At 41.0% G+C, this 24389-nt stretch overlaps 1 protein-coding gene across 2 annotated transcripts in view; it reads right to left on the bottom strand.

Moving 5' to 3' along the window:
* syt12 (synaptotagmin XII) overlaps window positions 1-24389 on the bottom strand; it is a 38707-nt gene that overhangs the window by 7103 nt on the left and 7215 nt on the right. For both annotated transcript variants that reach the window (XM_071203573.1, XM_034085826.2), the window contains exons 2-4: window positions 12991-13051; window positions 11559-11752; window positions 10526-10930 (exon numbers count right to left, since the gene is read on the bottom strand). In XM_071203573.1, coding sequence (XP_071059674.1) covers window positions 10526-10930; window positions 11559-11752; window positions 12991-13036 — 645 coding nt within the window. In that variant the 5' untranslated portion in view covers window positions 13037-13051. The remainder of the gene's footprint in view (window positions 1-10525; window positions 10931-11558; window positions 11753-12990; window positions 13052-24389) is intronic.

Genomic DNA, 24389 nt, shown 5'->3' on the forward strand with positions numbered 1-24389 from the left:
AGACATGTTTAAGGCCAGCAGGGTACACCATGTCTACTTTAGGTTGGTGAATGAGCATTGGATGTGATGCTCAGGCTGTTTTCAGGGCTTCTTATTTTAAAGCGACTCTGAATGGAGGGTCGGAAGTAACCAGGCAACAAGTAAATGTGTGGAGGAGAGTGGCTTTAATAATAGCTATTTTTCACACCATGGTTGTTCTCGAAGTGTAAAATACAAAGAGGAACATTTTTGCTAAAAACTATACTTTAAAACAAATATAGTGAAATACAGAGAGAGAAAAATAAAAGCTGGATGTGCGAGTTGTTTTTGATAAAAATAGACCTTCTTATACAATAAAATGATTGTGAATTCAGAGCGCAGGGTGCAGATCAGCCCGAGAGGCCGATCTTGAATTGCGCCTCATAACAAAAAGATGAATAGCACCATAATCGTACATGCTACACCTTCAGAATACTAGAAAAGCTAATGCTGCTGTCCAAATATGAAAGCTGAGATATAAAGCATCGGAAGAAGGCTCTGAGCGCGCAGCGTACAGACATGCTCTCCATCCGCAATATGTCTGTCTGCACTGTTTATCGCTCAGGGGGGATAAGAATGGTGATGTGCTGGGTGAAAATGAGGCAATACAATCTCAGACAGAGACTAGCGTGCGTGTGCGTGTGTGTGTGTGTGTGTGTGTGTGTGTGTGTGTGTGTGTGTGTGTGTGTGTGTGTGTGTGTGTGTGTGGTGTGTGTGTGTGTGTGTGTGTGCACGCGCGTGTGTGTGTGTGTGTGTGTGTGTGTGTGTGTGTGTGTGTGTGTGTGTGTGTGTGTGTGTGTGTGTGTGTGTGTGTGTGTGTGTGTGTGTGTGTGTGTGTGTGTGTGTGTGTGTGTAGACAGAGGAAGGGAGAATGAAGGGAGAGTGGCATCCACATTATCACAGGCAAAACAAAGGGCAAGTAGCAGTGAAAGCTAATCAATGGGAAGAAAATAGAGAATAGGGGAAATGGGATGAAAGAGGTAGTGATAAAGAGGGTGAAGAGCAAACAAACAGTGACAACAAAGAGAGAGAGAGAGAGAGAGAGAGAGAGAGAGAGAGAGAGAGAGAGAGAGAGAGAGAGAGAGAGAGAGAGAGGCTGGCTTGACCATTAGGGTGAGATAAGCTGATGTCAGCATTTCTTTGGTCTTCCCCACTCGTCGACATATTAAAGAGGGAGCCACAAAAGGCGCTGCTTCCAATATTATTACACCCCGCCTGGAAGCATTAATACGACATCCCAACATGCTCCAGAGCTACGTCTCACTGAGCAAGTATAAAGCTTTAACATTCAAACTCTACATGCATTTCCTGCAGAAACTCTACTTTAAAGAGTCCTCTCCTGCTGATGTTCAGATGTATATCGGTATTTAGTGTCTCTACTTTAAAGAGTCCTCTCCTGCTGCCTTGGTGAGTCTGTCGGCCTGTAAACGACAACATTCACACGATGAAGAGGACTCGCAGCGAGGCAGGAATTAGAGCACTTTCTGGCGGCGTCTCACTGAGAGCAGCAGGCGAGTGGCAGGTGGAGCAGATGGAGGACTGTGAGCTCTCTGTTCCTGAGAGAAGGTCACCTAATGTCAGATGCAAGCTTTGTATGAACATGTTTCAGTGGAGAATACCAAGAGAAGTAGCAACCAGAGATCAAAGAATCATCGTTAGAAATGGTGCATTATTAGAAGAGGAATACTCGTGGTTATTGTAAACCATCGTGTAACTGCTTTTGAAGGCAAAAATCACCAAGACATTTCTTGACTTAAAATCTCCTACTTTTTAGTTCATGATAGTATGTGACATGTAGATGTTATAGCTCATATCAAATTGTAAAATGCTGTATTCGTAGCGTAAATATGGCATTAAGTTAGAAAATGCTGCAGAAAAGACACAAATCTAACTGATGCAGTTCAATGAATTACAAATTGTTCATAACATTTTAAGAAAATATCAATTTAACGGCTGAAATTAAAGAACAAAGGCAGTTCAATAATTATTTAATCATAAAATACATTGTAAAAATTAAATGTGTTGAAATGAGTGATTCAATATAAGTAGTGAGAGTCATTTACCGCAATATTTTTTGTTAGATGTTTTAGCTAATTATGCTACATGTTGGGTTTCCATCCATACAGAAAGCATGGTGTTGTGACTAGCAGCATCATTTTAAACATTTAGAGCTAAGTTAAGTACGAACAAATCAAAAACCAAAGATCTTTATGTGACAGTAGACCATGTATTATACATATCATTGTAATCTAAACTGCAGTTTAACGCAGGTTACAGGTGACATGCCTATGGGCATAGATATGTCTCATAATTATTTGTGTGAACATAAAAATAATTTGTGTGTAAATATGTGATTTGTAAATGTAAAACAACATCCACAAATGCATTTAAAAGATTTGCAAACTCACAAATACATTTGCAAGTGTAAAACGGATCTGCAAATAGGCTAAATATGTTCACAAATTAAAAAGAGATCTGTGAATATCTCTTTAACATTTACAACTTTCGATCAGGCATTTGTGAATCAATTTTGTATTTGTGGACCAAAAATGCGCTCGCGGATCTCAACTCTCTGTTCACGGATCTCAAATCTCTGTTCGCGGATCGTCTTTTTACACACACGGAATTTTGAGACATATCTTCCGCCGGTCTCGGCTAAAATCTACTCGTGTCACTCGGTTATTTTCGGAAACCACGTGATGGCCAGCTGATGACTACATTTCCGCATGATTTCAAAGTAAGAGCATGATGGTTTGTTTAATGCTCTGTTTTTGTATTATAATTAGGGCCGGGACTTTAACGCGTTAATTACGATTAATTAATTACACAAAAATTAACGCGTTAAAAAAATTAACGCATTTTAATCGCACTTTAATCGCACTTATTTTTGCACAGCGGAACGTTTCTCACTGGATGAGTTTCAGGCGTACCGATTATACTGGAGCACCAACTAACGTTCATGACTTCAGCATGGGACTTCAAACAACAACAATCCACGGTGAACAATAGTCAAACATGAACGAACAAGCTGATGAGACCGCTTTGGTCGGCCCCGTGGATGGGACATTTTGTTTTAAAAAACGGACGGATGGAAGCGTCGATAAGAGCACGGCTGTGTGCAAATTATGCAAAAAAGAATGTGCATATCACCGCAGCACATCAAGCCTAAAGTATCACCTAAATGCAAAGCATGTAGCAGCTAGCGTGGACGTTAGCCCGACTCCGAGTGCAAGGAACCACACCCTGACCCAACCCACACTCAGCCAGATGACTGGTTTCAGGGCCAGGATAAGTAAGTCCACGTCTGAGAAAATAACCAACTCCCTAGCTCACTAATACAGGGCTCGACATTAAGGACTGCCCGATGGCCCGGGGCCATCTAGTATTTAGCTCGGGCAATGAAGCCTCACCTGCTGGTTGCCCGATCGGGCAACCTATTATGCCAGTATCATGCAGCTCGCGGATCCAGTAATGAGTGACCCGACAGTAAAACTAAACATATCTACAGTATAACTAGTTTAGGTAGTTTGAGAGGTAATTAAAATAGCTACGTGTGATATTCTAACCTGAAGTGTGTGTTACTTTTGTTCCGCTCACCGCTGCAGCTGATCTCTCTCTCCCGTCAGATTAGACTTCACTCGCGTTTATGTCCATATCGATCAGATCCAGCTAGTTCTAGCTAATGATAGACTACCTGCTTATTAAAAGACAACTACACAATAAGTGTCGCTATGCAACTGGATGCCACAAAGTATAGCACAGCATTATGCATTTGTTTACATGCCCACCGGAGCCCCGAGGCATTACCAACAGATCAACGCACAATCAACCCATACAGGACATCTCTTTCTCCACATTAAGTGTTAGACATTAGAGTTGACTATTCTTGTCTGTCACATACTCTTCTTGTCTCTCACATAAGTGGCGCAACTGAAGCGGTATTGCTCTAAAGGGAAATTATTTTGAACGAAGATATTTAGATTTGCCGGCTAACGGGAACTCTGACGTGTGCTTCGCGGATGCGCTCGGCTCCTCTCGACTGCTGCTCGGGTCTGCTCGGTCAGCTTCCGGATGAGGAGGCATTCGTTCGACCAATTTACAGTAGTTAACATTACAAACATTACAAACATTAACAGGGGCCATAATAGTGTAAATAATGTTTGTTTTGGCAGTTATAACTGAATGTAATGTTTTCTACTTTTTTCCATCTGGGAAGGCATTTGCCTTCATCAGATAGAAAGTGTTTTGACCAACAACTTAAGTGTTTCTTATAGCTATGCAGGAAGCGAGCAAACACAAACAAGAACAAACAAACAAGTGAAATGAAGAATACAATTGAAATTGTACAATATAATATTGTGGTGGTTCATCTTATAATTCAGTCTAGAGAATGCACCAGACAGCATCTAAGACCTGCAAAAATAAAAAAATGTCTAGGGGGAGGCCCCCCAAACCCTTCGTGCCATTTCGTCCGCATGCATTTTTCAGGGCAATCTCTATTGGGCTCAGGGCCATCTGTAAATTAGCTTAGATGGCCCTGTGCTTAAAAATGCGATTTTAAAAAATGCGATTAATTTCGATTAATTAATTACAAAGCCTCTAATTAATTAGATTAATTTTTTTAATCGAGTCCCGGCTCTAATTATAATGAACAGCGGAACGTTAGATGCATTCTTCATCACCATCACCCTCATCATCATGTTATAGTGATACAGTTAGTTTGTGTTATTGGTTCAATACAGCATATCTCGAGCACTTTCGTTGATGTTGAAGTGCAGGCGATACGCCACTTTCGGGTCCCGGGGGGGAGCAGCTGGCAGCGAAGCAGCCCAGATAAAACTCTTTCTTCATTGTTTGTTGTGTATTCAGTCAAGCGGCGGGTCAAAGTTACAAAGCACTTCACATCTTATTAATCGCCCTAATTTTACTTTACCAGTGCAGTGTCTATCTATCTGTCTGTCTGCCTATACCTACCTACGTACCTACCTACCAACTAGTTGTTTTGGTTGGAAAGGTTTAGTCATTGTATTGCTCTTTACCAGCACCTGCAGAGTACAGGACTTTACATTGTAAATATTATATCAATCCATTGGTTTCTAGCATATATCATTTGCAAGTATTTAAAACAAATGTGGGATACTGATTTCATAAAAAGAAAGACATTCATGATTGTCATATTTTATTATGTAGGATACAGGACTGGAATTATTCTTACTTTTTACTCCACTTCATTTATGCAACAACTTTATTTCATTTTATGATTAGATTGTTTTGCTTGTATCATCCTTTGCAAATACATAGTCACAATGCTGGAAACAGGGCTGCTTCTCTGAGAGACGTAGATAACCACTTATGAGAATATAATGCATTGGTGTATATTAAACTAGCCAACAGTATACAAAGCACTACAAAAGTGTTGTCAATATTAACCATAAACATTTACATTAGTGAAATGACACATCAATCAATGTTTATTTTTATTTTATTTTTCACATCACATACACATTAATGCAGCTATATAATCAAAAGTGTTAACACATACAGAGAACCTTTTAAAGCATAATGAGTACTTCAAATGTAAGTCCATTTGGCTAGTACTTACATACCTTTACTTAAGTAAGACTATAAAGGCAAGACTTTTACTTCAGTCAAGTATCTGAATACTTTGTCTGCTGGTAGTACATGGATCCATTGCTCTTAATTTCCAGTCGTAAAGAGAACCAACTGTAATGTGTTCAAGTAGATGTCCTTTCCAAATGAATCTGATGGTACCAAGGAGCTAGTGGTTGACTTCAGGAAGCGGAGTACCGCCCCAAGCCCAATTACCATCGTGGGCATGGATGTGGACATTGTGGACAGCTACAAGTTCCTGGGTGTCCACATAGACAATAAACTGGACTGGAGTAAAAACACTGACGCCCTATATAAGAAGGGCCAGAGTCGCCTGTATTTCCTCAGGAGACTCAGGTCCTTCAACGTCTGCAGCACTATGTTGCAGATGTTTTATGACTCGGTGGTCTCCAGTGTGATCTTCTTTGCTGTGGAGTGTTGGGGCAGCGGGGTGAAGACAGCTGATGCCAACAGACTCAACAAGCTCATCAGGAGGCAGTGGTGTCGGAGGGGAGAATGCTGAGGAAACTCCTCGGCATTCTGGACAATGGGTCTCACCCCCTGCATGCCACGCTGGTTTCCTACCGGAGCACTTTCAGCCACAGACTGAGATCACCGATAACCACCACACAGCGCCACAGGAGGTCTTTCCTCCCAGTGGCCATCAAACTTTTTAACTCTTCACCCCTAAGTAAAGGGCAGTGAGAACTTCCACACCAACACTATGTGCAATATATCAATATAATTACCATCATTGCAATTCCACTCGCTGCTATACATAACTATGTGCAATATTATATTATATTATTATTATTATTAGTATTAGTATTATTATTAATAATACTATGATAATGTGCAATTACGTAACTGCCACTACGTTTTAATTTTTGCACTACTAACTACTGAAAACTACTGAATACTGCTAATAATGACTGCATTGATTGTGTGACCATCTATGTTTCTATGTTTCATGTTGTCGGTGGACGTTTGATTGCTCTTTTTCTGCTGTGTTTATTGTGTTTGTTGTATTTTGTTACTGTTACTGTTACTCTGGCACAACAATTTCCTTCGGGATGAATAAAGTCTTATCTTATCTTATCTTATCTTATGGTAACATTGGGTCAATATTAGCATTAAGGTGTTCCATCTGTTGATCACTCAGAGGACTCCGGGTGACAGGAACAACTATTCCCAGTGTTCCTCACGCAGATGACCACTGGCCTCCCAGTCAATGTAGGGGATCTGTAATCTCTGTCACAAAAAACAAAACCGTTTTTAAAAATATGTATACTTTTCTTCCGCTGTTATGTACCGTTATAATTGTATACAAAAGAAGAATAAAGAAGTATCACTACATTCCTATGCATTAATATAATTACTTATATTGACTGTGCGTGGGCCTGGCAGTGGGAGATTAATTTCAGGCAAAAGTGTGCACAATCAACGGTAGGGCATGTATTTTAATTGTTTTAATAATGTATATGGTTATAAAATATAACATTGAAACACTGACGCAAAGAACAAGTATGTGGAATGTGTTATTAAGTAAGTTTGCTTGACTACAGTCCAGTTCTGTATCCTACATAATAAAATATGACAATCGTTAATTTCTTTATCAATTACTTTTATCAAATGAATATCCCACATTTGTTTTAAGCACTTTAAATGTTAGAAACAAATATTATAGGATTGATATAATATGTACAATATGTAAGTCCTGTACTCTGCAGGTACAGATAGATAGATAGATAGATATATGGATAGATAGATAGATAGACAGATAGATATATGGATATATAGATGGATATCATATATAATAATAATAATAATAATAATACATTACATTTATAAAGCGCTTTTCCTGGTGCTCAAAGCGAGCAAGTAAAACAAAATAACAACAAAAGTAGAAAGTGCTAAGCTCGGAGGAATAAGGGCAAGGGGTTATAGAGATACTTCATTCATCCCAAATTGTGAAATGTGTGGAAACAAGTATAAACACAATAACATTAAATACAAATGAAAGCAATAGACAGGAATATATCAGTGGAAAGGACACGATGAATATTATAACATTTAATGTAGCCTTACTATGAAGGCTGTGTATGTGAAAAATAAAATAAAAATAAACATTGATTGATGTGTCATTTCACTAATGTAAATGTTTATGGTTAATATTGACAACACTTTTGTAGTGCTTTGTATACTGTTGGCTAGTTTAATATACACCAATGCATTATATTCTCATAAGTGGTTATCTACGTCTCTCAGAGAAGCAGCCCTGTTTCCAGCATTGTGACTATGTATTTGCAAAGGATGATACAAGCAAAACAATCTAATCATAAAATGAAATAAAGTTGTTGCATAAATGAAGTGGAGTAAAAAGTAAGAATAATTCCAGTCCTGTATCCTACATAATAAAATATGACAATCGTGAATGTCTTTCTTTTTATGAAATCAGTATCCCACATTTGTTTTAAACACTTGCAAATGATATATGCTAGAAACCAATGGATTGATATAATATTTACAATGTAAAGTCCTGTACTCTGCAGGTGCTGGTAAAGAGCAATACAATGACTAAACCTTTCCAACCAAAACAACTAGTTGGTAGGTAGGTACGTAGGTAGGTATAGGCAGACAGACAGATAGATAGACACTGCACTGGTAAAGTAAAATTAGGGCGATTAATAAGATGTGAAGTGCTTTGTAACTTTGACCCGCCGCTTGACTGAATACACAACAAACAATGAAGAAAGAGTTTTATCTGGGCTGCTTCGCTGCCAGCTGCTCCCCCCCCCGGGACCCGAAAGTGGCGTATCGCCTGCACTTCAACATCAACGAAAGTGCTCGAGATATGCTGTATTGAACCAATAACACAAACTAACTGTATCACTATAACATGATGATGAGGGTGATGGTGATGAAGAATGCATCTAACGTTCCGCTGTTCATTATAATACAAAAACAGAGCATTAAACAAACCATCATGCTCTTACTTTGAAATCATGCGGAAATGTAGTCATCAGCTGGCCATCACGTGGTTTCCGAAAATAACCGAGTGACACGAGTAGATTTTAGCCGAGACCGGCGGAAAATATGTCTCAAAATTCCGTGTGTGTAAAAAGACGATCCGCGAACAGAGATTTGAGATCCGTGAACAGAGAGTTGAGATCCGCGAGCGCATTTTTGGTCCACAAATACAAAATGGATTCACAAATGCCTGATCGAAAGTTGTAAATGTTAAAGAGATATTCACAGATCTCTTTTTTAATTTGTGAACATATTTAGCGTATTTGCAGATCCGTTTTACACTTGCAAATGTATTTGTGAGTTTGCAAATCTTTTAAATGCATTTGTGGATGTTGTTTTACATTTACAAATCACATATTTACACACAAATTATTTTTATGTTCACACAAATAATTATGAGACATATCTATGCCCATACATGCCAGACTGAGTCACATCTCCTCCTGATGAGAAGTCTCTCTGACGACATCCCGCTCCCAGGGGTCTCTCCACTCAAACAAATGAAGTGGGCTCACCGTCAGACCGGAGGATCACGACTGAAATCCAGAGCGATGGATCACTGTCTTCAAAACAGTTCAAGCCGTCAAAGCTGCCCCTCAAGCATACGAGCGTCAGAGGACACTTTTCAATCTGCAGTCCTTTCTCCAGGTTCAGTCTTCATGGTCTAACTGCTGGTGAACCGTCTGAGGATATGTTTTCCCCTCAGGCCTGAATCTCCCATCATGTTGAAAATCCCTTAATTTATTGTTTAATTATTTAATGATGACATTTGAAAACTAAATCTTTCATTCACATAATAAAAGCCGTGTTTGAAAATCAATTCACATTCTCTAACACACTGCAGTGCTGAAGGGATGATTTGAGCTGTTTCTCCTCTTTTGTTTTCACTGTGAAAGTAACATATTTGAGTTTTAGATTGTTTCCCCAAGTCCCTTTTAGCGAGGATAGCGTAGGATGGTGTTCTCTACCACTGTGGTCCATATTGAAAGATCTGTACATGTAATATATGGATAACCATGAAGTTTGGTATTAATATCCAACACCATTTGTGTGTATCCTAATCACTGAACATTGACTTTTGGCTTCACACGGTCTCCTGGCTGAAAGTACAGTGTTTGTTTAGGTAAATACATTTCCCACACAATGCAATTTCGTTGTATGGGATCAGCCTTCTAGAAGACGATGCTGGTCCACTAATTGTGTGTAAACTACTATTTCCGGGCTTGAAGCCTTTACATAATGAAAAAACAACAACAATGAGGCGGCTATATTCCCATTGAATACGGCCACTCTGAGGCTAAACTTCAGATAAGATAAGATGGACTTTTATTAATCCCTCGTGGGGAAATTGTTTCTCTGCATTTGACCCATCCTGGTGTTAGGAGCAGTGTGCTGCCATTTTGAACGGCGCCCGGGGAGCAGTGTGGGGAACGGTGCCTTGCTCAGGGACACCTCGGTAGCACTTGGTCTTGCCGGGACTTGAACTGGTGACCTTCCAGTTGCCAAGCCAAGTCCCTATTGACTTCGTCGCCACTTCACTCATTGTTGTGACACGTATACATAATAAAGTCTGTACTGAACTCAACGTTTTAAGTATATTTAATATTGTAAATCAAAACAATAAAAAAACAGAATCATACGGTCAACAAAAGATATCAGAGCTAACCTCACCCCCATTGTCATGCTACCAAACCTCTACATACACCAGGTGTCCTAAATACCATTAACCACACTCATGTGACAATTTCCGGAAACATCCCATTACAAGTGTCTGTGGTGTTAACAAATAATGAAGATATTATAACTATAAACACAGCATTTTGGCTCCGACAAACACATTCGACCCAAAAGCCCACAGCCTCCTCACCCTTGTGACTCCCAGGTTGATCTCGTCTGGTCCCAGGGAGACTCTGATGAAGCAGCCGGGGAAGTCTCCTTCCTCCCTCTCCAGCAGGTCTTTGCCCTGGTGCAGGGTGACGTGCAGAAGCCCCGCCCCCAGGCCCGGCGGCCTGGACGGCTCAAACTCCAGCGTCACCTCCAGCTGGCCCACCGTGAAGTCGTGGCCGAAGTTGTTGGCGATGGAGGAGATGGAGCTGAGCGAGTCGGTGGAGATGGAGCGATTCAGCTGGGCCAGGCCGGAGGGGTCCAGCTCGCGGCTCATCAGCTCCAGCTGGCCCAGGTCCCTCAGGACGTCCGGGGTCTCCCCAAACGCCAGGCTGGGTTTGCGGCTGGAGGTGGTGGAGGTCCGCCGGTGGTTGTTGGCAGCCACTCGCTTCAGAAAGGAGAAAAGTAAGGGATGAAGAAGAGAGAAATTGATTTATCTAAAAGCATGAGATGTTTTTTATGTCAGGACCAAAACCTCTCGCCACCTGAACAGTTTCTTCCCCTCCGCTACCGGCCTCATTGACAAGGCCTGGACCCCCCACTGATACCTCACCACATCACATACACTATATGCATTACATTAATCAATGTACAACAATATCCATTTGTTTTTTTATTTGTATTACTGCAGATTTGTATTCCATATTTTATTCCTTTTTATTTCATTCCATTTCTATGTAAATACTGCTATATGTTACCATATGTTTTATTATTTTTAATATTTAGTGGGGGGGGGGGGGGTTACCTTGGTTGGTGATTGGCTAATGGTTACACAAGCCAAAAAAATCGTTATGACATCAGAAAGTGGCCACAATCTGATCAGCTCATTTTCAGACAGGTTTTTATAGAAATGGATCAGGACAAAAAGAGAGAGAATCTTTTTTCCGGAAACTTCCAGAATCTCTTTACACAGAGGGGACACATGTTGATGTATACAAAATCTGAAAAAGTGGATTTTGCATAATAGGTGACCTTTAAAGATAACTTTTTTCAGACTAGCATGATTGTAAATGCACCTTTTGTCTGACTTCTGAGAAGGACGTTCCATATTTTTCTTGCAGGTATCGATAGTCAAAGTTGGGGAAAGGGGACGGAGCAGGGAAGGTTCCAGATTTCCACAACTTCCAGATGTTGATCCCGGCAACGCACAGCAGCACCAAGAAGCCCACCAGGTAGATCCCTAGCTCCCAGCCGTGCGGGTGACGCACCACTGAAACAAAAACACAAAATAATTGATCATTATTACCATTTCATCAAAAAAAGATCATGTTTGGCCCATAACTAAATATGTGATAGGGGAGTTTGATCACTGGTTGACAGTTGGGAGAAACGCAGTGTAGAAAGTTGGAAGAAACTTTTTATTTAACGACACAAATAGGAGTCTTCACAAACTCAAAACAGTGGTGGAAAATAGTACATTTGTAAGTACATTTACTCAACTATAGTAATTACACTTTTTAAATATGTGTAGTTTACATGAGTATTTCCATTGTATGCTCCTTTATACTTCTACTGTACTTCACTTCAAAGGGAAATTGTGTATTTTTCCTCTGCTATATTTAGCAGATGTGATAAACCTTTAACATAATTCATCCATCAAACCAGTGGAATAACTGTTTGAGTTAGAAAAAAGTTAAACTCTGATATATATCACAAAAAGTGAATAAAGAATGTCCTAAACATGAATAATTTGTGAAACAAATGTTGTCTGCAACGGTAAAATTATACTTGATAATCTTATAATGTCATCTACACCTTGTTTTATTCACATATGGAGGGTTTTCTTTTCTGCAGAATGAGTACTTTTAAATGTTTACACTTTAAGCACTCTTAATTAAGTTAGATTTTGGATGTAGGACTTCTACTTATAATGGAACATGTTAACATTAACCTAGCTGTACTTTTACTCAAACAAAGGATATAAATACTTCTACAGCACTGAAAACTCACAATCACTGAGCACAGTCAAGTCTTGTTATGTTACACTGAGCATCGAGATGACTGGAGGAGTTTAAGGGATGCATGACGTTTGATGTAATAGTTCGGGAGAAGGTGACACATTGAAAAGTCTCTCTGACTTAAACATCAGAGCCTCATGATGCGTTTAAGAGAAACATTGCGAGCCTGTGTCGAGCTGACTTAAGATACATTGCTTCTGTGGGAGGAGACTGACAGCTTTATCTAACACAAGACATAAGCCAATTATAGGACAAGTTAAAATGTGTCTTTGCTGGCTTTCAGCAGGAGACCAGGTCAGAGGAGTTGTGCAGCTTGTTTAAAAAAGGGCAATAGCTGTAAAGCAACCTGAGAGCAGAAGCTAAGGTACACACAGCCTCGTCTCTAGTCTGATACACGCTCACTGATTTACAACAATGTGGATCAAACAATATGCATTAACCCACACAAGGACACAATGCAGAAAGAAACAAATAAGCTGAAACTACTCACCGCTCAGATGGTAGCCTGATAGATCCCCACTTTCAGCGGAGGACATGGTGCTGCAGCCAGCCTGGAAAAATAAACATCAAAACATGTTCAAGTGGCCTTTAATGTCAGATACCACAAGAAAGATTTGGACTTAAAAATATAACTGAAAACTTCATCCATGATGACATTTGGGTGACTTTCCTCTAAAAAACATTGAATATTAAAGGCGGGGTAGGTAAGTTTGAGAAACCGGCTCGAGATACACTTTGTTATATTCCATGGAATGCTCTTAACATCCCGATAGCAATGAATATCTGAAGTGCTTTGAAAAAAAATCCATGAAAAATGTCATCTGTGGAAGCCGTAGAACTGTAAAAAGTACGACCAATCATCTGAGCCGGCCCGGCTAAAGTAACTGGATGGCCTACCTGCCTGTCAGCCTTCCATCTGTGCACAAACTTATCTCGTACCTTCATTGGTCATGTGCGCGTTCCTGTGTGTTGGAGGAGGGGCTCTGTAAGGAAGTGGCAGATTTTTTCCGGCTGTGTATTTTCAAATTATAGAGCACTCGAGCTGGTTTCTCCAAAATTACCTACCCCACCTTTAAGCTACAATTACAACAATACATTATGTTTTGCAATATAATTCAATAACGTTTTAATACTAAGTATTAGCAACAGCTTTTTACAAACCGAAATGTTTTAACCTTCTAATCTAATCTATGCTTTCAACATGCATCTCAGTAAACACGGCTAAATTGAACTGCTTTTGGCCACAGGGCGATGTCGTGGGAAGCTAACGACTGCTGACATCCTGCTGTTTCAGATACATTACAGCAGGGCTATTCAATTGGTCCGGCCCGGGATGATATTTACTGGCCCTTTGAGTATAATGTTAAAAAGTAATCAAATTTCTTTTTTTAATGATTTTTTTTTTTTAAATGATTTTGTTTCTGCCAGAATGCCTTTATTCCAGAGAGGGTGTTACATTGAGAGATACACCTCATTCACACCAACGCAACTCCGGTTCAAGCTCCGTGCTAGAGCTTTTCAGGTTCAGAACTGGTTCTTCGGTTTAGCTCCGGCTCTTTTTACACCGCCCAGAGTCCGACTGGTTCTGCGTCATTGCATCATCGTTTGCGTCATGACGTAACCGTTTGCGTGCCTGCTTCATAAAGCCAAACCGCGCGGAAACCCCTCACAGCTCACACTTGTGATCACAGACTGATCTTCCCAGCGGAAGGAGGAACCTATTGCGGTGAGCACGTTGCACGTTGTAACTTCCGGTTGTTGTTGTCATCTCCGGGTATCCTGTGTGCCTGTTCTGTTGCTGATAGCTTATTAACTTAAACTTAATCGATCGTTTTAAAACTCTTGATCACGGCAACTGCCTGACGTTGTAATCACACGTTACAGCTTAAGCACTCACAACTCTCCTTCTCTTAGCGACTGTAACTCCACAGTTGCCTACACTCTTTTCGGGTTTGCTAATGGTAGCTACTTTAGCTTGATAGCTAGCCATGGCTCTTTCCCCACCTTCTGGTGCTATTTCCTGCTCTTCCTGTCTCATGTTTGGTTACTTCCCGGCCTCCCTTACTGGTAAGGATACATGTGTTAAATGTAGTATAGTTGTTAGGTTGGAGGCGGGAATCATAGCCATAGAAGCCCGGCTCCGCATCTTAGAAAGTAACTCAGCTAAAGTAAAGCCCATGTTAGCATGTGCGGACCGGCAAAATGTAGCTCCTTTTAGCCGTCCCCCGGCAACTCCCGAGCAGCAGGGAGGCTGGGTGACTGTTCAGAAGGGGCATAACGCGAAACCCGCAGGTCCCCACCAACCCGTTCACGTATCTAACAGATATTCCCCACTCAGCGAGACACCCGCTGAGAAGCCAACTCTGGTTATTGGTAGCTCTATTATGAGACACGTGAATTTAGAGACCGAAGCCTCCACAGTCACATGCATTCCGGGGGCCAGAGCGGGCGACGTTGAGGCGCATCTTAAACTGCTGGCTAAAGATAAACGTAAATACAGTAGGATTGTTATTCACGTCGGTGGTAATGATGTAACTTTTGAAGTACTGTTACTAGACTACAAAGCATTAGTCAAAAGCTCTTGCAGCAGAAACCTATCTGTTAGTGCTATAGCCACATTTAAGGAAGAGATTCAACCAATACTTAACTCGATAGCATGTCTGCATGTAGGGGAGGAAACTTATACAAAATGTACACCACCCCAAATTGATCATGTTGTTGATAGTGCTATAGATGCGCTGCGAATACAATTAGACTCTGTTGCTCCTTTGAAAAAGAAGAAAATAAAACAACATAGATTAGCTCCATGGCACAATGCCGAAACCCGCAAAATAAAGCAAAAGTCTAGACAACTTGAAAGGATATGGCGTTCCACTAAACTTGAAGAATCTCGTTTAATTTGGCATATTACTCTCAATGAATATAAGAAAGCACTGCGTAAAGCGAGAGCAGCCTACTACTCTTCATTAATAGATGAGAATAAGAATAATGCAAGATTTCTTTTCAGCACTGTAGCCAGGCTGACAGAGAGCCATAGCTCGATTGAGCCTTCTATTCCCTTAGCACTCAGTAGCAATGATTTTATGTGCTTTTTTAACAATAAAATTGTTACTCTTAGAAACAAAATTAATGACCTCTTGCCTTCGACCAGTATAGTGTTATCAACAGCTCTCGGAATCGTAAGTTCTAATATTACACTAGATAGTAAACTAGAATGCTTTTCAGCCATTAACCTTGAACAATTACATTCAATGATTCTCTCTTCTAAACCATCAACGTGCATGTTAGACCCAATTCCAACTAAGCTGTTGAAGGAAGTTTTTCCATTAATTAGCACTTCTTTATTAAATATTATGAATATGTCTTTATTATCAGGCTATGTTCCACAATCATTCAAAGTAGCAGTGATAAAACCGCTTCTTAAAAAGCACAACCTCGATCCAGAGGTTTTAGCCAACTATAGACCTATTTCTAATCTTCCGTTCCTCTCAAAAATTCTTGAGAAAGCGGTCGCAAAACAGTTGTGTGATTACTTAAAAAACAATGATTTATTTGAAGATTTTCAGTCTGGCTTTAGAACACATCATAGCACAGAGACAGCTCTGGTTAAAGTCACAAATGATATTCTAATAGCCTCAGACAAGGGACTTGTCTCTATTCTTGTTTTGCTCGATCTTAGTGCTGCATTTGATACTATCGACCATGATATCCTATTGCAAAGACTAGAGCACTTAGTTGGCATACAGGGAACTGCTTTAGGCTGGTTTAGGTCCTATCTATCTGAACGCTCTCAGTTTGTACGTGTTAACGATGAATCTTCCACGCAAACCAAAGTTAGCCATGGAGTGCCACAGGGCTCAGTGCTCGGACCTATTTTGTTCACATTATATATGCTTCCGTTAGGCAATATTATAAGGAATCATTCTGTAAACTTTCATTGTTATGCGGATGATACTCAACTATATTTATCAATCAAGCCTGATGAAATTAATCATCTAAATAAAATTCAAGACTGCCTTAAGGACTTAAAAACGTGGATGACCTTAAACTTTTTGATGTTAAACACGACCAAAACTGAAGTTATTGTACTTGGCCCGAAGAATCTATGAAACAAATTATCTAAAGACATACTAACTATGGATGGCATTAATTTGGCCTCCAGTGAGACTGTAAGGAATCTTGGTCTTATATTTGATCAGGATTTATCCTTTAACGCCCACATAAAATCAATTTCAAGGACCGCCTACTTCCATCTACGTAACATTGCAAAAATCAGGCATATCTTGCCTCAAAACGATGCAGAGAAACTAGTCCATGCATTTGTTACTTCTAGGCTGGATTATTGTAACTCTTTATTATCAGGGAGTACCAAGAAGTCAATCAAGTCGCTTCAGCTGATTCAAAATGCTGCGGCTTGTGTACTAACCAGAGTTAGGAAAAGGGACCACATTACTCCTGTTCTGGCTGCCTTACACTGGCTCCCTATAGAACACAGGATAGAATTTAAAATTCTTCTTCTCGCCTACAAAGCCCTTAATGGGCAGCCGCCATCTTACCTTAAAGAACTCATTATACCCTACTGTCCTACTAGGGCATTGCGTTCCAAGAATGCAGGGTTGTTGGTTGTTCCTAGAATCTTTAAAAGTACAATGGGAGCCAGAGCCTTTTCTTATCAAGCTCCACATTTGTGGAATCAGCTTCCAGTTTGTGTTCGGGCGGCAGACACCCTATCCGTTTTTAAGAGTGCGCTTAAGACCTTCCTTTTTGATAAAGCTTATAGTTAGGGCTGATTAGATTCAGCCCCTAGTTTTGCTGATATAGGCTTAGTTTGTCGGGGGACATCTTACTTCTTCCTTCTCTCTGTCTCTACCCGTGTACACTCATGTTCCGATTAACCCAGCTTCCCCAAATGTCTTTCTTTTTGGTGTCTATATACGCTGGGATCCGGAGTCATGGATGATCCTGCGGTCCTGTGTCCTGGATCGCGAGCGCTGGATCTTGAGTCGTGGCTGTGGTCCTGGATCATAGGTCCTGGATGGATATCCTCGTGGATTCATCTTCCTATTATACACACATGCATTTCCAAACATTTGGACTACCTATGTTGCAAATGTATTATCTTTTCAATTTACACACGGCATCTATTGCACGTCTGTCCGTCCTGGGAGAGGGATCCCTCCTCTGTTGCTCTCCCTGAGGTTTCTCCCATTTTTCCCTTTAAACTGTGGGTTTTCTTTGGAAGTTTTTCCTTGTACGATGTGAGGGTCTAAGGACAGAGGGTGTCGTATTGTCATACTGATATTCTGTACACACTGTGAAGACCACTGAGACAAATGTAACATTTGTGATATTGGGCTATATAAATAAACATTGATTGATTGATTGATTGATTGATTGATTGATTGATTGATTGATTGATTGATTGATTGATTGATTGATTGATTGACACCTACAACAACAACAATGGCCGATTGTGCTCCAGCTTCCTCTGGACCTCTTCGGAAGACCAGATTCCCAGTAGGTAGCTGGTCTCTTCAGTGGACCACTGCTGCTTGTTATGTTTCTCCATCGTTGTGTACAAACTGGATACAACGCCAGCTTTTTGTTGTTCAGGAGTTGATCCTGCCGCTGCCCCCGCCTCGACGTAAGCGTGACGTATGCGGTGCTTTTGCTCTAGCCAGACCATTTTTTGGTGCTTGAAACGAACCGGATTCCGGAGCTAAGAGGCTGCGGTGTGAACAGGAAAACCCGGTGCTTTTCAAGCTCCAGCTCCGAACCGGCCCTGAAACACCGTTGGTGTGAATGAGGTAATAGAGGGGAAGACATTGCCTGAACAACTCCTGTCATTGATTGCATCTCTGCGTGAATGATTAGATCATTTCACTTAAATTAAATCAAATTAAATGATGTTGATGGTTAAATTAGCTTCACATGTCGGCCTACTGAGTTCTGAACTTGCCATTTAGATCTCTCAAGGCCATGGGGCTATGTTGTTTGAGTTAATTAAACACAATATATGCACTCCACTATGCTGTTGTAGTATTTACTGTATCTGAAGCTCTTAATATGATTGCTCATATTTCAAGCCATCTTGGATGGGAACTTGCAATGTTGAGATATAACATACAGACATGTATAGTGTATGACTCCATGTATTACTGTGTCTATGTAAGTAGCTGCGACTACTAACTGTGTTCATTGGTTAGCGCTGTACCACATGATTGTGATGTCACTACCTGGGGTATAAGACCGTTGGAAGTCACGCCCCTTCTCGCTCTGTCCTCAAGTCTCTTGAGATGTGTGCCTATAATAAATAACGCCTTGATGAATGGCTAAACTTGAACTGCTGAGATTATTCACCTTTCTGCTGCAGGAGAAAACAGGTATAAGTCTAAATCTGCTAACATGCACAACAAGGGAAGGGAAGGGTGAGGGTTTTCTGGTTGTGGTTTGGTTAGGTTTAGACCAGGGGGGTATACTACGAAGCAGGATTTTCGGTTAGCCGGCTAACTTCAGGGAAAACTCGGGGTTTCCGGTCCTACGAAGCTGGTTCTCTTTTTAGCAGGCTAGATCTCCATGGTAACTTATGCTGTGCGGCTAACCAGGGGGGTATACTACGAAGCTGTTTCAACCTAACCTGGATATGTTTGAGTTATCCGGTTGACTTAATCCAAAACGAAGCAGCTCTCGCTAAACTGTCCTACAACGCTGGCTATCAACTCGTTCGCTCAAGCCAGCCGTGTCCTATCTAGTTAGGTGCGCGTTCACATAAAAGGTTTGGTATCTGGAGCATTTGACCAATCACATACATGGAGAAGCGCACTGACAGCGCAGCGTCATACTTCCTGAATGAAAAGTCAACTATAATATTAGTCAAATATGAAGAAGTTAAACTTTAAACATCCATGACTTAAACACTTTATCCAGGATCAAAGCCACATAGCTGCACCTGCAAGGTGAATACAGCTGGTAAAAGAAAAAGTGTTTGAATGCGTACATTAACAGGTTTATGATATCACTGCCCCGTCCAAGACACGAGGGGATCTAACTTTAATTACATTTGTCTCGAGTGTTTCGTCAATTTAATGTGTTGCTTAAAATAATACTTCTGCATACAGTATGTGACACTGTGAGTGTTGCACGGCCAGATACGGCTCAGCTGACTCAGATAAGGAGATATATGATACATTATGAAGTGATATGATATGAATGATAATGGGACACATCGACGTCTGCACTCACAGTGCCGCGGACTGTAGTCTACTTAATGTTACTCTGATCCGGTTACTTATGTTGTGGCAGATATTTAAGTAAGCTTTCTTAACGCTAATGTTATAATAGTCAGATTGCTCTGAAGATGGGGGTGATATTCTATTAATGTTCACGTTCACACAGTCGGTGATTTTGGCCGGCCGTCTTTCCTGCAACGGCAGTTTAAACTGTATTTCCTTCGCACACTGAGCTCTGATTGGTCAGCAGGCGTGATGCTTTCGCTGAGTTGATCTCTTATCTTGGAACCTATCCTGCTTCGGAGCACAGACTAGGTTCCAGGATAAATCACCATGGAGATCTAGCCTGCTAAAAAGAGAACCAGCTTCGTAGGACCGGAAACCCCAGAAGTTATCTTGCTAAACGAAAATCCTGCTTCGCAGTATACCCCCCTGGTTAGGTTGCAGGCTAAGAGCTCAACTCAGTGAAAGCACCGCCTGCTGACCAATCAGAGCTCAGTGTGCGGAGTTTAAAGCGATCAAGTCATATTACAGGAGAAAGGAAATACAGAAAAGCTGCCGTCGCAGGAAAGACGGCCGGCAAAAATCACTGACTGTGTGAACGTGAACATTAATAGAATATCACCTCCATCTTCAGAGCAATCTGACTGTTATAACATTAGCGTTAAGAAAGCTTACTTAAATATCTGCCACAACATAAGTAACCGGATCAGAGTACATTAAGTACAGTCCGCGGCATATCACTTCATAATGTATCATATATCTCCTTATCTGAGTCAGCTGAGCCGTATCTGGCCGTGCAACACTCACAGTGTCACATACTGTATGCAGAAGTATTATTTTAAGCAACACATTAAGTTGACGAAACACTCGAGACAAATGTAATTGAAGTCAGATCGTGTTTTAGACGGGGCAGTGATATCATAAACCTGTTAATGTACGCATTCAAACACTTTTTCAAACTGTCAAACTCAAATACACAGAGGGCCAAAATAAAAAAAATGGGTACTAGTCGAGGGCCGGACTGGTTCAATGTTTATTGCAAAACGTATTGAAATGAACTTATTGCACATATTAAACCTGGAACTAACAAAGCTTAAATTATTGCCTATAAAACAACATTAAACATCAGAGTCATTTCTTATGAGTACATTTCTCCACAGACCAACAACAGCTTCAAAGAAAAAAAAAAACATTCCCTAAGGAAAAAAGTGCAGAAGGAAACATCCATGTAAACTCAGTGTGCTGCTCTGTGATGGAAGTTCAAGCAGACACTTGGCATCTCATCTTGGGTGCAAGTTCATCAATGTTTGGGCTCAGGCTCTGAGCGGAGGAGACCCTCAGGATGGAGTGAAGGTGTGCGTGCAATATACCGGCGGGCCAGATTTAATAGTAATTAGAAATTATCCTGCGGGCCGAAATTAAATCCACCACGGACCTGATTTGGCCCCCGGGCCTTGAGTTTGACACATGTGGTTTAGGACATCATTGAGCCAATGCAGCCTTAACAATGTTATATAGCTTTTTTATTTGGCTTTTTTTTGCAGTAGAACTCCCCAAACCCTTTAAACAGACAACAAGTGATGAACTGTAAGACTTCATAAATCTATCATCCTTCCTAAGATGTTAACTGTGTGTACGGCAACATTATACTATTTATTTTTCCTGGATGATAAGCATACACAGTAACTTGTCTGAAACATTAAGGGCTGCTAGAGATGAACCTGTCTCTCTCATATTATATTGTTGCATCGATTCAGTTGTCTTGTGTCTTATCCGTCAGAGAAACCATTATGTATTTCATTCTATTTTTTATTATCATAGTTACCTCCTTGTGTCTATTAACCTGATACAATGTTGTATTGTACTGAATGTACCTGTGGGGTTCTTGACGGATGGTCTGAGGGGTATTTCTTGTTTGTTTTTATCTTGTGATGTGTAATTTTGTAAAGCACATTGAGATGCATGTGTTGTATGAAAAGTGATTTATAAATAAAGCTTTATTATTATATTCTATAAATCTGACTACTAACATTTTAACAGCAGCATAGATTGAATGTGTGTATTGTGAAGACATACTATAGTTTCTAATCTTACTGCTGGGATGAAAACATACATGTAATCACTTCCCTACTTCTGCGTACGGTCCCCAGCGTCTGGGACAACACATTGATTGTAAGAAGCAGCAGAGGCTGTTTTTTTAAAGACTAAACCAAAGCACATCTTCCTGCGCAGCTCTCTTCCTCCGCAAAGTGCAAAATATAAAAAGACTTTGGGCGCTGGCATGTGTGACTCATTCCTCCGCCCAACCTCCCCTCCTGCTCCCTACACTTGTTGGAATCTCCCCGTATCTCGAGGGAAACGAGAGCATTACACTAATGATATAGAAAGAAGACTGAGGGGGGGCTGGCGGGGGGTTTTGCAAACGCAATTATGCTGAGCGCTTTGCGGACCACAGCCATGCGGGCCAATTAAAGTGGCTGACGCAGTGCAGGGCCACTGACAACTGCTGGTGTGCCCTTAGAAAAGCATGGGAATCTCTCACAGGGAGGGATATGTGACCACCAACACCCCCCCCCCAAAACAAACTCAGCATCAGTTTGGACTTGCTTAACATTTGAGATTTGAGGAGGTTTAGAAGAAGGGAGGAGAAGAAAAGAACAAATATCAAAGATGGGGAGGGAACGAACAAGAGACAAAGAGAGATAAAAGAGAACAAGGAAAGACAGATTTAGTAAACAACGAGGCAGCGTGGCGCTTCAGCGGGCTTAAGATAGCAGAATACGCACAAAGAAGTCTGACATGCCCAAAAAAGCAATGCATTTTAAAACACAAGGCACACTCATTTTGAAAAGTCTGTTTCAGTTCAGTGCCATGGAGGATTTGGACATCATGTGCTCGGTCAACAAAGTGCAATCATACTCACATCTCACACGTTTGTTACAAAAGCAGATATTGTTTGAGTTGTCAATCATAAAAAAGATGCATATCATACTTTCTTCTGATAGAAAATAATACAATTTAGGATGTGACCTTTGCTGCTGCCTTCCACCCTCTCTTTCCCCATTTCCACTATCATCGACTTATAACAAATAGCATCTTTCTTTCTTGTATTGATATATCTAATAAGGGACAATGCACATTAATTTTTCATCTGCAGTCCCAGACAGGTTGATGGCATTGAAAGAAAACATACATGAGCATAGGCACAGACCAAGCACATGCGCAGAAGTGCTTCAGATAGTGTGTTAAAGGGGACCTATTGTGCCTTTTGGGGTTTTCCCTTTCCTGTCAGGACCTCGACACAAACTGATGAACCCAAATGCACGACCCAGAGACAAGGTCTTGAATATAAAAAAAGGTATATTTATTTTTCACAGTGCAGGTAATCCCTCTTAACAGAGTAGGTGGTGGAAATAACAAAAGGCGCCCACAAGGAGGAAAAAACTAGCATAACAAAAAGAGGACTTAAAGGGCCCATGTCATGCTTCTCCGGTTCTTACCCGTCCCCTTGTGTGTTATCATGAAGCTTTTTATGCATGTGAACGGTCTGCAGAGTCACAAACCCTCAAAGTACACCCTGTAGCGAGTACAACTCTAACACAGAAAATACCTGTCTGTGCTGCCCCAGAACGCCTCGTCGGAGATTTCTCTTTTTCCATTGTTTGCTCCTGGGTTCTGTGACGTGTGAACACCCAAATCAACAACAAATGACCGGATTGGCCCAAATGGACCAACCCGCGGAGCCCCTCACACACCAGGATCCCTTGGCTAACTAACAAGGCGTCCCATTGACTTGCATAGAGCTCCCTGAACGCTGGTAATAGACGAGTTGGGATGGTGGAGAAATGCTCTCCGCAGACCCATTCTCACAGCGTTACAAACCTTTTAATTACTCAATATCAAACCACACTTATTGTTTTTACTTCGGCTGTGAGTGTTTGTGTGCTCAGGATGAGTTTCGCTTGTTCTCGCTGTGTCGCCGACCCGGAAACCTGTCCGCTCCTCACAGCAGCGAGCCTCGCAACGTCCCGACCAATCAGAGCACACTGCGCTCACAGGGAGGGAGGGTGCAGGAGCTCCAACAAGCCGTTGAGGACAGAGAGTGAATACACATACTTTACAGAGATGCTGGATGAGAAACCAATGTGAGTTTGGAAAATTTCACAATTTAAATCTATTCTAGTCGACCTCAACAATGGAATTATGATAAGCAGAAATGGCCATGACATTTAATAAAAACTTAAGCCAACCAAAAATAAACGAAATAATAAAACCTGACATGAGTGAAAGCGATCCTTTCTGAGCCGAGGCTTGGCTCGACCATTCGGGGAAACAAACAAGACGAACTGACACGGGACAGGGGAGAGACAGGACTATTTAAACATGAGGTGAGTGGGAACAGGGGGAAACAATCGGGGGCGGGGCAGACGCTGATGATGGCGGGAAAAACACAAGGGGAGGAAGAAACAGGGAAATGAAAGACAAGAGGTAAATACAAAATAAAACAGGAAATGCAAAATACATAAACATAACTAACACATTTGACGAGACACAACATTTCCTTTGCGGTATAGGTTTTTGTGCATCTTAATGGTCCAGAGGGAGTTTCTCTCCCACATTCTTCAATAGTCTGATGAGTAATCTTTTCTCTTAAAAC

Source organism: Pseudochaenichthys georgianus, chromosome 6, assembly GCF_902827115.2.
Source record: "Pseudochaenichthys georgianus chromosome 6, fPseGeo1.2, whole genome shotgun sequence".
NCBI lineage: Eukaryota > Metazoa > Chordata > Actinopteri > Perciformes > Channichthyidae > Pseudochaenichthys > Pseudochaenichthys georgianus.